Below are 16,646 nucleotides of genomic sequence, written 5' to 3'. Positions count from 1 at the left end.
AAACAGCTATCTCAAGGCCATCAGACTGATAAACAGTCATCACTAAACACAGAGATGCTGCTGCCTACATACAGACTTGAAATCATTGGCCACTTTAATAAATGGAACACTAGTCACTTTAATAATGGCACTTTAATTATGTTTACTTATCTTGCATTATTCATCTCATATGTATATACTGTATTCTATTCCATCTTAGCCTATGCCGCTCTGTCATTGCTCATCCATATATTTATATATTCTTATTCCATTCCTTTACTTAGATTTGTTGTGGAATTGTTAGATATTACTTGTTAGATGTTACTGCACTGTCGGAACTAGAAGCAGAAGCATTTTGCTACACTCGCAATAACATCTGCTAATCATGTGTAAGTGACCAATAAAATTTGATTTGACGGTCCAATCGTTAAGAAGAAAAATTACTACTTTAAAATGGAGATAGCCTCAACGGCCACTGCCCATGCTGTCACAGATGCTATTTTGTCACAGATGCTATAATGTGTCCTCTATCTATCTCTATGATCTATCTCTATGGGAGATCCAAACTACTTGCGTGGGCGTGGCCTCGCGTTTGGCCGGAACAAGAAATCTGGATTGCCAGGCAAGCGATCCTCCCCATAATTCACTATGCTCACAAGTAGCCCACTTTAAAAAAAAATGCGTTATTCACTCCTGCTAGAATAGCATTCAGTAGTGCTTACTCGTCTCACCTAACTCAAATCTCCTGTGGCATGACTCAGTTCCGGGCTTGCTCTGAACCTCAACGTTTACAGACTCTCAATGTGCACTGATCAGTAAATCAATACCGCAGATTGATTAATTATGTTTAGTGAAAAACGTTTTGCCAATGTCAACCCCTCCATTGAAGATCACCTACCTGCCCTAATAAAAGCTATTCAAGGTTGTCTCACCACTTGCCAAGGACAATGTATGTAGTCTCTTTGGAGGATGTCTCTCTAGATGTTCTTATATAACTAAGCGGGAGGGTAGATAAAAAGGTAGAATGTATACTCACTTAATGCCATACGATGAGCCACAGATGAACCTCAAGAATATTGGAGGCTGTGTTGTATGAAACGCCTCCTTTACAGTGATCATGTGTATGAACCCCGGATGTGACAACGCCTGTGTTGGATTGATACGGTAGCGAAACTTTTGCAATCTAAGTCTGATTTGAGATAAATCGTGAAATGTATGTTATGTAGAAAGAGTACATATTTACATCTGGAACAACTTAGTGTATGTATTTATTCTTAAACAACCGCATTAGCAGTTGACACCTAGCTAACCAGCTTGCTAAAGTTAGCTGCTAAGGACGTCAGCTGGCTTTTGTTTGTTGTTTTTACTAGTTAACGCTACGTACTAAGTGTCTACATGGCAGCTTGGGAAAATAGCATTCGTTTTTGTTTACTTTACTTGTTGTTTTTTGTTTTTTTTAAATGACATGGCACTGAAAATGATTGAGGCAAAACGGTTTTACAGGCCTCGTCTGGGATTTAGCTAGCTAACTAGCAAGCAAACGTTAGCCTAGCGACCTATGATAGGTAACGCTCAGATATAAAACGCTCTGTTTAGTCCGTTTGGCAGGCTCTAGTTGAGATTTAGTATGATTAAAAACTTTACGTGTTTTTTTTTTCTCTCCCTTTTTTTATTTGCTAGTTCGCTTCCTACCTTAACATTACCTCGAACGTTGTATGCGGAAGTGACAGCCTGTAACCTTAACGTTAGCTAGCTAACTGTAGCTAGTAAGCAACAATGTAGCAATAAGCAAGGTTTGAAAGTGCTACAAAAAAGTTGGTTAGTAAGCTAGCTATAATTGTGCCCATATTATCCATGCATGTTATGGTATAGTAAATAACATTTTGGGGGGAATTAACTTGCTTCCTTAACGTTAGAGGTTGGCTAGCCTGCAATCCTCGTGTGATAGTTAACGTTAAGTCTGATACATTGTCACATTTTTTTGTTTCGTCTGTTTTTGTTGGACAGCATTTAGAACTAGCATTGTTGTTAATTACTTATGTCATACTCCCAGCCCACAACCGTCAAAAATCATAAGATTGATGAAATGGTGATGTAAACAAGAGATACTCTATATAATGACGAGATGGTCTTGTCTCTGCTCTAAGAGCCAACTTATGCTTGATCCAAAAGTGTGGTCGGCGGAGCCGTATGGGTGGTGTGGCGCAATTCCTGGGCCTCTGGAGGCATCCTGTTCCGCATCGCCTTGGCCTCTCAAATTGTGTAACAATGCGGAGGGCTCGGTATTGCTCCGCATTGACATGATTAGGTGATGGCGGGAGGTCATGTATCAATACATAGTCACATCCTTGACAACAGCTCCGCGCTGCTCCATGACTCGCAAAAAAATATGTTTGCTCTGACTTCTGCGGAGGCCGCATTAAAGTAAACGCCATACGGCCACTGCAGAAAGCGTATTGACCATGTAGCGCATTTAACAATGTGAGTCGTTGCTCAGCAACATACTGGTCACAGGGTTTTGTGCTGTAAACGGTGTATTACTGTCTGACAGCCTATTGTGTGCACTTGAGCGGTCTAGATGGTTGGAATTCTTACCACTTGTTATTCACAAACACACTGTTGGGTCTGTGGCCAATGAGTCATACAATGGTGGTGTCTGCTCTCACTCTTGTGCCCACCCTCTCATGATGTGTATTATCTTGCCTCTCTCTCTCTCTCAATATATTTTATACTTAGTGAGATAAACCAATGACTCGCACCTCTTCTCTAAATTATGACTACAGCTACCAAAAAGACAGTTAATTTGCAGATTTTTTTTGTCTTCCCCGATTGGTCTGAAGTTTCACCAGCATCAGTACATTCAACCCTGTTTCTGTCTGTCTGTCTCCCTCCATCCATCCAGATGCAGACCATAAAGTGTGTGGTAGTGGGTGACGGTGCAGTGGGAAAGACCTGCCTGTTGATCTCCTACACCACCAACAAGTTCCCCTCTGAATACGTCCCCACGGTGAGTGGCACTGATTGAAGTGTTGTCAAGAAAGGTCTTTGAGCGGGGCATGGCCAAGTGTCAGGGTTTGTCAAGTGTCTAGGCTAGGGGGTATGCAGAATGGAGCCACTGCAGTTTGTGCCGTTTGTTCCAAACCATTTGTAACACATTTCTGTTTCAACTAATCAATTTTAAACCGCTATTGAATGAATCCGGTGTGTTTAGTGCTGGGCAGGAACAAAAGCCTCCACACACTGTCTGTAATTCTTGATCTGTGCAGAATCTCACATATAGAATCGCATATAGAATGGGTTTTGATAAGAGAAGGTATTTTTTTTCTAGCTGAAAAGAGGAACCCTTGGATGAAGAGCCAGACTCTTATGGAAGTGGTTATGGAAGCAGTTGGGCTTCAAGCCTTTTCACCTTTTTCTACTATTTGCCAAATAGGGATGAAAACAGACAACTCAGTCCAACTGATGGGCAACTTTGATGGGGGTGGGGGCCACAAAACTCTGAACTCATCATGAGGGGCTACAGTTGCTTGCGGGTCTACGTACCCACATCATAACCCCCCCCCCCACACACACACACACACGGCGAGCAAAACATTTTAGTGCCCCTCTTGACAGCGGAGAGGCAGTTTTTTTACGTTTTAAAGTTAATTTTGTGCAATTCTACACATTTAACCATGGGGTGTAGAAAAAATGTTGCTATTTAAAGCAAGTTTGTTGCAATTCTACACATTATGCCATGGAGCAGAGAGAATATTTAGCAATTTTATAACTAATTTCATGCAATTCTACACATTTTGCCGTAGGGTGGAGAGATGTTAGCTGTTTTTAATATGAGTGAGACTAACAACATTTATGGAGGCCCCCGGCTGGTAATTCGACCATGGTAACAAGTTTAGATAGCTGGCCACTAAACTAACTTACTAATCAAAATAAAAATATCAGTCAATTAGCACATATCAGCTATCAGTGACTGACATAACAAGAGAAACTGCTGATGCACAAACAAATTTAGAAATTGCACCTTGTGTATTCTACTATTGTAACTCTCAACATTAAGTTGAGACTTCAACTAAGTCCCCCCCCCTCCAAAAAAATGTTTGTGGTGGGATTTATCCGAGGGCCTTCAAAAAGGGGGCCGCCAGTTGTCCATCCCTTAGGTAGCCTTATCCTATAGCTCACGGACTCAGCACTGTACTGGGGTGCTGCAGACAGTGTGTGATGGGCTTGGTAGAAATAGCTACTCATCTCTCTCTCTCTCTCTCTCTCTCTCTGGCAGTAATCAGCACAGTGCTGTACCAGAACCTGGCAGAGAGAGTCTGTCGACTCAGTCCTTTATGTCCAGTCAGGTCCAACTGGGTGTGTTCATGTTGGCCTGTAAAACAGACCCAATTGTCTCCGTGACGTTTCTCCGTCCTTCTGTACTCACTACAGTGCACTCTTCTCATAAGAATCACGTGGCAATTTACGTTTTTTTTTTAAATTATAAGCAGATGACTCAAAATACTCAATGCTACTGGTTGATTTGGTAGGTATTGAAATATTCCTACACATCTTACATGTACAGAAATAGGCTGAGATGACCTACAATGGCCTAGTGTATTCTTATATTAGATGCATGTAGTGCATTCTTAGAACCTTTAATTTATTGGTGAATACAATCCTTGTACTACTGCATTTGGGGAGTTGAAACATCTGAATATGTGTGTAGTGTGGACAGTCACCCTTGTAGAGGCAGTTCCTTTTTTTTTTCTTTACCCACCATTCTCTATGGTGTTAGGCCAGGCTCTGTCCAAACACATTATCGTCATGGTGATCAGAGATGTGTTTCTGACTTTGCTTGGTTGCTCTTCAGTGTGTGCTGCCTGCCGCGCCTTTCCACTGCATGCCCCAACGCCTCACTGTTTTTATGTCTAAAGTTGAACTGCCCTATGGTTTCTCAACCAAATAACGGATAAGCAGACTGAAGTCCATGGTTGCGTCTTAATAGTCGAAAGGGTCCTCCTCGCTTTCATCTTTCAGCACTGGTGTATAAACACACATGAGAGGTGAAAGAAATAAGCCTATGATAGATTGCTTTCACCTCTCCAATTCTTTCATATTCCGACAGTATTCAATAGTGTTGTCACGATACCAGAAATCTGACTTCGATTCCAGGCTCAGTATCACGATTATCGATACCATCACGCTACTCGATACCAAAAAGATACCACAGCAAAAAGAGACGGCATATTAGCTGAAGTGCACAGATGGAAAAACAATCTGTTTTCTTTACATTTGGGACTTATTTTATTGTACTGATCAACAACATTGGCATAAAAGAAGCAATCTCTTATTTTATCAAAGTGTGCTCTTTAAGACCTAATGACATCATTCACACACACAGTGAGAGAGACGTGACTGAGGCGAGGAAGATGAAGTGAATGGATATATATATATATATATATATTTTTTTTTATATATAATATACAATTATTTATTTTTTTACATCGTTCGGCGTCCTGGATCGGCAAGGTTTGCTCATTTCGACCATTCTATTGACCCTAAGGAGAAATCTCCACAAACCCGGGGCACCGGGGCCATGCAAAACAAACTTGCCCAAGGAATAACGATTTTTGGATATGACTGTATGGTTTTTGGTGCCAATCAGCTTGGAAATAAGCATATTGTGTGTTACGGTTTGCGTATTATCACAAACAAAGTTCTAGGGTAGTGAATTGATGTGAGCTTCAGCTGTAAGCTAGCAAGAAAAGTTGCCCTACGTAGCTGGAAGCTACCGGTATCATCTTGCATTGTGAAGTGTTCTAGCCTGGAATGAACTTTGTTTTGCGAACAGTAATTAACAGTTGCAACATTTCTACATGCTGTGTTGCATTATTGAAGTGTGTTAACTTCTGTGCAGCAAGAGTGTGGAGCTAACATGATGCAGCCCAGACTCCCAGTGAGTGCAGGGATTCCTCAGGACAGGCTAGAGCTAGCAATGACTAAGTGGAGCAGACACGGTGCGCTCACGCTAGAAGGTGACATCAGCTTTGCTGATAGACAGACCTGATCCTCTCTCAATCAATAGACGACTTGTGACACATTTGATAGAAGTACCGAACCGCTTTTTATGTTCTAGTATCGAAAAAGTACAAAAGATTCGGTATACAGTGCAGCACTAGTGTTCAATCATATTCAGTGCAGTTAAAGGAAAGGTGATGAGGAGAGGAAGACATATTAGACCATTGAGATGCATCCCAACTCTAGCAAGCATGACTTGTGGGTAGGGCTGTAAATGTACACATATTCCTACCGAACCGTTAGGTACCAGGACCTCTGTTCGGTACGCACTGTGAACCCGAAGGAATGCATTCCAAATGAAAATATATTTTTTTTAACTCTAGGTTATGCCTATGCTGCGTTGTATGCCATTGCCTTGTGAGTAAATCTGAGCGGGAAAAATGTATGGAATTCCATTTAAAAACAACTACAGCCTATGTACACGTTGTAATTAAAATTTGAATCTTCATTTCAAACTATCCTGGTGGTGAACAATTAACCAGAATTTACATTTCCAGTTTAGGAACATTTTGGCTTCACAGTCGACTACAACGGCGATGGACAGAGAGTTGTGGATAAAAAGTTAATATTATGTTCTCCGCTGCTCAACGAGAATAGCCTATGCAGAGTGGCGCGTGTAGCTTGCTTTTGTCGGCCAATCACAAGTCATCAAAGCGCCAAGTCATAGAGCCTCCACGTGTGGCAAAGCAAGTTAGGAGATGATCTAATCAATGCAAGATGGAATTAGTTTAAATGAGAAGTTATATACTATAATGTGTTATTTGTAACTAACTGTAGGACAGGAAGAAAGCGCATGCAGACTCAATTAGCCTAGCTAGCTCTTAGCTAGCTTTTTTAGCCAACCAGCTTCTCTCGGTTTGATGCAGTCGAGAGGTACTACGTAATTATATTGGATGATAAATAACCTAGCTATGACAAGCTAGAAGTTGGTCTACTAGTGCAAGTCGGCTCAGTTGGTTGCTGCCTCTCCCTCCTTCCTTGCTTCCGTTTCACTTGATCACAAGACACACACCGCAAGGCCTGTCCTCCGCCTACTCTCCTTCACGCTGTATCAGCTCTGGTTAATAAAATAGCTTACAAGTGGACTTTTCTGCTGCTTCCCTCACTCTGATCCGACCACGTCTATACAGAACTGGTCATCCTCGGGTTTGTTCGGAAAAGGTCTCTGTATTGAAAAATGTATTTGTCTTGGTGGGAAAGCCCCAGGTCCATTTCGGATCGTGTCCAACTTTTTAGACCTCTACTTGAAGGCCAAAAGACAATGCCAGGAACATTGTGAATGATGTCACAGAAACTGTGCCACAAATAGGGTACTTTTGAATTTTGCGTATTTTGTTAACTAAAGTAATTGTTGGAATTTCATTTTTCCACTTTACCGAACCGTGACCCCAAAACAGCAACACGTACGGAACCGTGACCCCAAAACAGCAACACGTACGGAACCGTGACCCCAAAACAGCAACACGTACGGAACCGTGGGTTTGGTGAACCATTACACCCCTACTTGTGGCTGCATCTCAATGGTCTGAAATAGCTTCCTCTCCTTGTCGCCCGGTGAGGCTCAAACTCAAGTGTAAGAATGGACTAGGATGAGGCCTGAGATGAAACAGGGAGTGGACAGCCAGGGAAGAAGGTAAATTGGTGGTTTATTGACTACACACAAGGCGGGAATGTCAGGAATCTCCCACCCAAATTAAGGGAATGTCCCTCAAGCCCCACACTACAATGACAAACATGTACACTAAAGTAATAGTAGTTAACACTGTTATTAATTCCCAGGTGACAGCCGTAAGACTCCTTTTTAAATAGAACACCTAAAAATGGCAGCAGTGATTTAGTGTTTCACGCTAGTCTACATTTTCCAAAGCAACGTCAAGAACTCCCTACACCAATTTGTCACTTTCTGGAACCCACCAATGTAATGGTGGGAGAAACAACGGTTGGGTTAAAGAGACAATGTGTTTTGAGCACAGGGTTACAATTTTCCTTCAAAATTTTCTGACCTACAAATAAGCTTGAAAATGATACCACCCGTGAACCTGCCCTACGGTAGTCACTGTCTACGCAGTATTGTGCGACGGAGACAAAAAAACGAGAAATGGCAATCCAATTCAGCACGAAGCGTGGTGGTTTCATCTGCACATTATAGATGAGCTGAGTCTGACAGTTCCTCATTCTTACTGAACAGTATGTGGCTTCTTTGTCTTTACGGGGAGGCACCTTAAGAGGAACAAGAACGCTGTGAAACATTCTGATACCCTACGTACGCAACACAAGCACGCTACGCAAAATGGCATTATTGCGTCAAGTTATGAATGACTGGGCTGCACGAGTCTACGTAGTTTCTCTACGCAATACCATTTTGTGTAGCTACTTGTAGTTCTTCCATGCGTACATATGGTATAAATCAGGGCTTGCTTAGTTGACATGGTTCCCTTTGACCACCTATCACTCTAAGTACCATACACTGTTCTGTCAAGGGAACCAAAGTGAGGGTTTTTCGTGTGTGTGTGTGTGTGTGTGTGTGTGTGTGTGTACATACAGTTGAAGTCGGAAATTTACACACACCTTAGCCAAATACATTTAAACTCAGTTTTTCACAATTCCTAACATTTAATCCTAGTAAAAATTCCTTGTCAGGTCAGTTAGGATCACCACTTTATTTTAAGAATGTGAAATGTCAGAATAATAGTAAAGTGATTTATTTCAGCTTTTATTTCTTTCATCACATTCCCATTCAGAAGTTTACATACACTCAATTAGTATTTTGTAGCATTGCCTTTAAATTGTTTAACTTGGGTCAAACGTTTCAGGTAGCCTTCCACAAGCTTCCCACAATAAGTTGGGTGAATTTTGGCCCATTCCTCATGACAGAGCTGGTGTTACTGAGTCAGGTTTGTAGGCCTCCTTGAATGCACACACTTTTTCAGTTCTGCCCACAAATCTTCTATGGGATTGAGGTCAGGGCTTTGTGATGGCCACCCCAATACCTTGACTTTGTTGTCCTTAAGCCATTTTGCCACAACTTTGGAAGTATGATTGGGGTCATTGTCCATTTGGAAGACCCATTTGCGTCCAAGCTGACTGATGTCTTGAGATGTTGCTTCAATATATCCACATAATTGTTCTTCCTCATGATGCCATCTCTTTAGTGAAGTGCACCAGTCCCTCCTGCAGCAAAGCACCCACACAACATGATGCTGCCACCACTGCGCTTCACGGTTGGGATGGTGTTCTTCGGCTTGGAAGCCTCCCCCTTTTTCCTCCAAACATAACAATGGTCATTATGGCCAAACAGTTCTATTTTTGCTTTATCAGACCAGAGGACATTTCTCCAAAAAGTATGATCTTTGTCCCCATGTGCAGTTGCAAACCGTAGTCAGTTTTTTTTATGGTGGTTTTGGAGCAGTGGCTTCTTCCTTGCTGAGCGGTTTTTCAGGTTATGTCGATATAGGACTCGTTTTACTGTGGATATAGATACTTTTGTACCGGTTTCCTCCAGCATTTTCACAAGGTCCTTTGCTGCTGTTCTGAGATTGATTGGCACTTTTCGCACCAAAGTACGTTCATCTCTAGGAGACAGAACGCGTCTCCTTCCTGAGCGGTATGACGGCTGCGTGGTCCCATGGTGTTTATACTTGTGTACTATTGTTTGTACAGTTGAACGTGGTACCTTCAGGCGTTTGGAAATTTCTCCCAAGGATGAACCAGACTTGTGGAGGTCTACATTTTTTTTCTGAGGTCTTGGCTGATTTCTTTTGATTTTCCCATGATGTCAAGCAAAGAGGCACTGAGTTTGAAGGTAGGCCTTGAAATACATCCACAGGTACACCTCCAATTGACTCAAATTATGTCAATTAGCCTATCAGAAGCTTCTAAAGCCATGACATCATTTTCTGGAATTTTCCAAGCAGGTTTAAAGGCACAGTCAACTTAGTGTATGTGAACTTCTGACCCACTGGAATTGTGATACAGTGAATTATAAGTGAAATAATCTACCTGTAAACAATTGTTAGAAAAATGACATGTGTCATGCACAAAGTAGATGTCCTAAACGACTTGCCAAAACTATAGTTTGTTAACAAGAAATTTGTGGAGTGGTTGAAAAAGGAGTTTTAATGACTCCAACCTAAGTGTATGTAAACTTCCGACTTCAACTGTGTGTGTGTATATGGGATGGGATATAGGCATAGGCTATGAAACTGAACCTATTCCTGTATCCATAACTGTACCATATAGATTCAGTGGTTGTAAAGATGGGGAGAGGTCTGTCCGTAATCAAGAGGTGCTCTGCTTTTTTGACACCACACTCCAAAAGCAAGTCCTGCAGGCTCTAGTTTTGTCTTAACGTGATTATTGTCCAGTCATATGGTCAAGTGCTGCAAAGAAAGACCTAGTTAAGCTGCAGCTGGCCCAGAACGTCTTGCTCTTCATTGTAATCAGAGGGTTAATATAAATACTACGCATGCCAGTTTCTCTTGGCTGAGAGTTGAGGAAAGACTGACTGCGTGACTTCCTGTTTTTATAAGAAACATTAATGTGTTGGAAATTCGTATTGGTTGTATAGTCAACTTACACACAGCGCTGACACACACACTTACCCCACCAGACATGCCACAAGGGGTCTTTTCAAAGTCCCCAGGCCCAGAACAAATTCAAGGAAACGTATTGTAAGTGAACAGCAAACCTGGTTTTTAAAAAAACAAAGTAACACCTCACGGCACAACGCCTCTCCCCCACGTGACCTACTTGTGTGTATGTATTTGTAACTGATGGATGCACGCACACACACACACACACATCGCTCATCCATATATTTATATGTACATATTCTTATTCATTCTTTTACACTTGTGTGTGTGTGTGTGTGTGTGTGTGTGTGTGTGTGTGTGTATATAAGGTAGTTGTTGTGAAATTGTTAGAGTACTTGTTAGATATTACTGCTCGGTCAGAACTAGAAGCACAAGCATTTCGCTACACTCGCATTAACATCTGCTAATCATGTGTATGTGACCAATAACATTTGATTTGATGTAAACCAAACCAACACACACACACACACACACACACACATACAGAAATGTTATAAATTGATTTGCATTTTAATTAGGGAAATAAGTATTTGACCCCCTCTCAATCAGAAAGATTTCTGGCTCCCAGGTGTCTTTTATACAGGTAACGAGCTGAGATTAGGAGCACACTCTTAAAGGGAGTGCTCCTAACCGCAGTTTGTTACCTGTAAAAAAAGACACCTGTCCACAGAAGCAAGCAATCAATCAGATTCCAAACTCTCCACCATGGCCAAGACCAAAGAGCTCTCCAAGGATGTCAAGGACAAGATTGTAGACCTACACAAGGCTGGAATGGGCTACAAGACCATCGCCAAGCAGCTTGGGGAGAAGGTGACAACATTTGGTGCGATTATTCGCAAATGGAAGAAACACAAAAGAACTGTCAATCTCCCTCGGCCTGGGGCTCCATGCAAGATCTCACCTCGTGGAGTTGCAATGATCATGAGAACGGTGAGGAATCAGCCCAGAACTACACGGGAGGATCTTGTCAATGATCTCAAGGCAGCTGGGACCATAATCACCAAGAAAACAATTGGTAACACACTAAGCCGTGAAGGACTGAAATCCTGCAGCGCCCGCAAGGTCCCCCTGCTCAAGAATACATATACATGCCCGTCTGAAATTTGCCAATGAACATCTGAATGACTCACAGGACAACTGGTGAAAGTGTTGTGGTCAGATGAGACCAAAATGGAGCTCTTTGACATCAACTCAACTCGCCGTGTTTGGAGCAGGAGGAATTCTGCCTATGACCCCAAGAACACCATCTCCACCGTCAAACATGGAGGTGGAAACATTATGCTTTGGGGGTGTTTTTCTGCTAAGGGGACAGGACAACTTCACCGCATCAAAGGGACGATGGACGGGGCCATGTACCGTCAAATCTTGGGTGAGAACCTCCTTCCCTCAGCCAGGGCATTGAAAATGGGTCGTGGATGTGTATTCCAGCATGACAATGACCCAAAACACACGGCCAAGGCAACAAAGGAGTGGCTCAAGAAGAAGCACATTAAGGTCCTGGAGTGGCCTAGCCAGTCTCCAGACCTTAATCCCATAGAAAATCTGTGAAGGGAGCTGAAGGTTCGAGTTGCCAAATGTCAGCCTCGAAACCTTAATGACCCGGAGAAGATCTGCAAAAAGGAGTGGGACAAAATCCCTCCTGAGATGTGTGCAAACCTGGTGGCCAACTACAAGAAACGTCTGACCTCTGTGATTGCCAACAAGGGTTTTGCCACCAAGTACTAAGCCATGTTTTGCAGAGGGGTCAAATACTTATTTCCCTCAGAGCTCTCTGCCTAGGCTACCTCGTGTTTGTCATGGCAACCAAAGAACTGTCTGATTAACTTGGAGACAGTGCTTAAAAGCCGAAGGCCTTTGTTTTGTTCAGGTGTCTCCAGAGATGTTCGATGGGATTATTTTGCTCAACCCTGACTAGTGTCCCAGTCACTGCTGCTGAAAAACATCCCCACAGCATGATCCTGCCACCACCATGCTTCACCGTAGGGATGGTGCCATGTTTCCTCCAGACATGACGCTTGATATTCAGGCCAAAGAGTTCAATCTTGGTTTCATCAGACCAGAGAATCTTGTTTCTCATGGTCTGAGCGTCTTTGGATGCCTTTTGGCAAACTCCAAGCGGGCTGTTGTACCTTTTACTGAGGAGAGGCTTCCGTCTGGCCACTACCATAAAGGCCTGATTGGTGGAGTGCTGCAGAGATGGTTGTCCTTCTGGAAGGTTCTTCCATCTCCACAGAGGACCTCTGGAGCTCTGTCAGAGTGACCATCGGGTTCTTGGTCACCTCCCTGACCAAGGCCCTTCTCCCCCATTGCTCAGTTTGGCCTGGCAGTCAGCTCTAGGAAGAGTCTTGGTGGTTCCAAACTTCTTCCATTTAAGAATGATGGAGGCCACTGTGTTCTTTGGGACCTTCAATGCTGCAGAAATGTTTTGGTACCCTTCCCCAGATCTGTGCCTCGACACAATCCTGTCTCGGAGCTCTAAGCACAATTCCTTTGACCTCGTGGCTTGGTTTTTGCTCTGACATGCACTGTCAACTCTGAGATCTTATATAGACAAGTGTGCACCTTTCCAAATCATGTCCAATGCATTTTTTTAATAAGGCTGTAACGTAACAAATGTGGAAAAGTAAAGGGGTCTGAATACTTTCCGAATGCACTGTATGTAGCTGGCTATTTGGATTGAAATAAAAACAATTATCTGCTTGGAATGACAACAACAATTGCATGCAATGTCCAGGAATGGCAGAGAAGGCTAAAGGACTGGTTCCTAACTACTATCTGTGTGGAGTCTTCTTCGAGCTCTTTTTCAGCAGCCGTGGCATTACCCAGGTGCCACATTTTTGGCAATGGAGGACCAGTACCTGCAGAGTAGCGGCTCCTGCGGATGGACTGAAGGTCAGAGAAACCGGTGTTGGTGCCCTGACGAAACGCTCCGGGCCTGTATTTGTTTCTCCCTGGATGTACCGACAATGCCCTCCACTATACTGCCTTTCCAGCCCACTGCCTCAACTCCCTTACCGTTATCCGGAACCGACTACTAGAGAGACTTTTCAATCGCCTTTTAAAAATATATATATATATATATATATTTTTAGGAACATCAATGGAAATAAGTCTCAGAATTTTTTTGTGATATCCCTGTCACGTTTTTTAAATATATGCTGTGTATGATTTTTATTTGTTTACTGGAAAATAAAATAAATCTATCAAAACTCAACATGTTGTGAAATCCCTAATGATATATCCTCATCTATCGGTCTCTTCCTCAGGTGTTTGATAACTATGCAGTGACGGTGATGATCGGAGGGGAGCCCTACACTCTGGGGCTGTTCGATACAGCAGGTAAAACAAAATGGTCTCTCTCTCTGTCTGTGTCTCCGTCTGTGTGTGTGTGTGTACTTCCTAACTACTGTGTCTTAAGCCTCGACTTGTAATACCTTCTTCTCACTCACCATGGTCTGCCTGTTTTACTTTCACATGGTGCTTACGGATCGTGTTTCTCTCCAGGCATCTAAGCATTTAACATTGAATGGGTAACTAGCCTATGTAGTTATAGCATTTACCATCGTGTCTAAACAAGTTTTTGTGTTTGTGGGTTAGTCTGCTTGTGTTAGTCCACCAAGCTCAAATATAAACTAGATCATGTGGAGTCCATTGTGTAGTTGTCTTACTTAGACTTTTTCTTGCATATGAAAGGTATCCTTGACGTAAAATCCTAAACAATGTTGCCGTCTCTCTCTGTCGCCCTCCCCAGGTCAGGAGGACTATGACAGACTGCGACCACTCAGCTACCCTCAGACAGATGTCTTCCTGGTGTGCTTCTCTGTCGTATCACCTTCCTCTTTTGAGAACGTCCGTGAGAAGGTGTGTGTGGATACAACTTTATTGTCCATTTGCTACAACATAAATTAGTTTTCTGCCTTTCCCAGCACCCCCAAAGCACAACACACACACACACACGTGTGACTTGTGTTTTCAAGACCATGTCTTTACACCTGTGTTTCTCTGTAAACATAGCATTATGTGTGTTTTGTTAGTTGGGGTTAATGTTCTTTCTCTCCCCTTTGCCTTGATGACAGCTTTGTGCACTCTTGGCATTCTCTCTCAGTGTGCAAAGCTGTCAAGACAAAGGGGGGCTACTTTGAAGAATCTCAAATATAAAATATATTTTGATTTGTTCAACACTTTTGGTTTTTTGGTTACTATATGATTCCATGTGTTCTTTCATAGTTTTGATGTCTTCACTATTATTCTCCAATGTAGAAAATAGTACAAATAAAGAAAAACCCCTAAATGAGTAGGTGTTCAAACTTTTGACTGGTACTGTATATAACGTGAAACCCTCCCATACTCAATGGACATAATATATCCCAGGATCAAAACCTGGGTGTGATCCTAATATGCCCCCCTCCTCTTCCACAGTGGGTCCCAGAGATCTCCCACCACTGTCCGCGTACACCCTTCCTGCTGGTGGGCACCCAGATGGACCTGAGGGACGACAGCAACACAGTGGAGAAGCTGGCAAAGAACAAGCAGCGGCCCCTGGCCCCTGAGAGCGGAGACAAGCTGTGCCGGGACCTCCGGGCCGTCAAATACGTCGAGTGCTCCGCCCTCACCCAGGTGTGTGTGTGTGTGTGTGTGTGTGTGTGTGTGTGTGTGTGTGTGTACACATGTGGGCAAGAGACACAATCTCTATCTACTAAGTCTCTGGCCCTCATTCAGGTAAACAGGAAATGGTGGGTGTAAGTGACTTGAATGGTTTCTGAAAAGTAACTTCCTCTCACTCTGTCGACCTCTGTCCTTCGTTGTCTTGATGTCATACTTTCTCACTAGGAACTACTAGCGGATGATGGCTACTGTTGACAGCCTTTAATAGTGCAACTGTGGACATTGTGGATCAATAAATTAGTAAATTGACTTCTCTCTCTTTCTCTCTCTTTCTCTCTCTCAGCGAGGTCTGAAGAACGTGTTTGACGAGGCCATCTTGGCCGCGCTGGAGCCGCCAGAGACCAAGCCCAAGAAACGCTGCGCACTCTTATAAAATATTTTAAATTGGGCCAAAGAGCCAGGGGAAAAAGAGACAGGCGGACACGGAGAACAGACAGACAAAGCTGGGAGGGGTGTACAGGGAGGGAGAAAGAGGACGAGTGAGACATTTGTTTAATAGTGCCTTCAGCGATACAGGTGGGGAGGGGTGACGTTGCATGGATAGGTAACAAACAGAGACCTAGAAATACATCCTAATATGTAATAGAATGTATATCTATGTTTCTTGTAACAAGCTGATCAATTCTCTTCCAGACCAGTATAGTCCTTCTTAAAAGGAGACCGACAGAGCAATATAGGGAAGAGACAAGGTTTTGAAACCTCTATTGCCTTAAAGTTACAGTACAAACAAAATAAGTTAGACAAAAGGAGGAAGAGACAGTGTGGAGTTTTATTTTGTGTTTGATGATACTTAAAAACTGACTGGAAAAATGTGCTTAATCTGTGCAATCTAGATGCACACACACGCCAGTGCTTTACTCCCTTCAACCCACAACTGAACTCTTCTTCTTCACCCGCTATCTGCCATCACTGCTCCCATGGAAACTACAAGCGCTTCTTATTCCTCTTGGTTTTCACTGCCCCCTAACATGAACTGAATTTCCACTTACTTCCTTTTTTGACATTTACTGTTTTGGAGATGATGGTATATTAATGACGATAATAAGAGTATTATTTTTTTGCCTCTTTATTTCTGGGGATACCCCTAGTGGTTAGCGGTTTGGACACTTGAATTGTTTTAAAAAAATATATTTTTCTTATTTTTTTTTATGGTTGTGTGCCAATGTGTTGAGTGTTACTGGTTTCATTTGACATAACAATCATAATATGCCTCTAATGACAACGTAGCTGGTTGTGATGTCAGTAGTAATAACAGCAAATAGCAATAATGGTTATGAGTAACAATAATAGCTGTATTGAAGCATCCTCATCCAGTTGTTTGAAATAAATAAAAAATAACTTGAAAATGGT

At 42.6% G+C, this 16,646-nt stretch overlaps 2 protein-coding genes across 3 annotated transcripts in view; one reads left to right on the top strand and one right to left on the bottom strand.

The window, feature by feature from the left end:
- LOC115173516 (gamma-enolase) overlaps nucleotides 1-1,095 on the bottom strand; it is a 22,637-nt gene extending 21,542 nt beyond the window's left edge. The window contains exon 1 of the mRNA XM_029731683.1: nucleotides 1,016-1,095. Within this exon, the coding sequence (XP_029587543.1) occupies nucleotides 1,016-1,025 (10 nt within the window). The 5' untranslated portion in view covers nucleotides 1,026-1,095. The remainder of the gene's footprint in view (nucleotides 1-1,015) is intronic.
- Nucleotides 1,029-16,646, top strand: LOC115173517 (cell division control protein 42 homolog). Of its 2 annotated transcripts, none has more exons than XM_029731686.1 (6): nucleotides 1,029-1,143; nucleotides 2,882-2,986; nucleotides 13,898-13,970; nucleotides 14,383-14,492; nucleotides 15,051-15,248; nucleotides 15,580-16,646. In XM_029731686.1, exons 2-6 carry the CDS (start codon nucleotides 2,882-2,884, stop codon nucleotides 15,667-15,669), a joined length of 576 nt encoding a protein of 191 aa, XP_029587546.1. In that variant the 5' UTR covers nucleotides 1,029-1,143; the 3' UTR covers nucleotides 15,670-16,646. The 2 variants fall into 2 exon arrangements, with proteins under 2 accessions (XP_029587546.1, XP_029587545.1); XM_029731685.1 differs by having other exon boundaries at nucleotides 1,130-1,239.

The sequence above is a fragment of the Salmo trutta genome, chromosome 34, assembly GCF_901001165.1.
Source record: "Salmo trutta chromosome 34, fSalTru1.1, whole genome shotgun sequence".
Classification (NCBI taxonomy): Eukaryota; Metazoa; Chordata; class Actinopteri; order Salmoniformes; family Salmonidae; genus Salmo; species Salmo trutta.
Note: the sequence above shows the minus strand (reverse complement) of the source record. Positions and strands in the feature narration are given on the sequence as shown.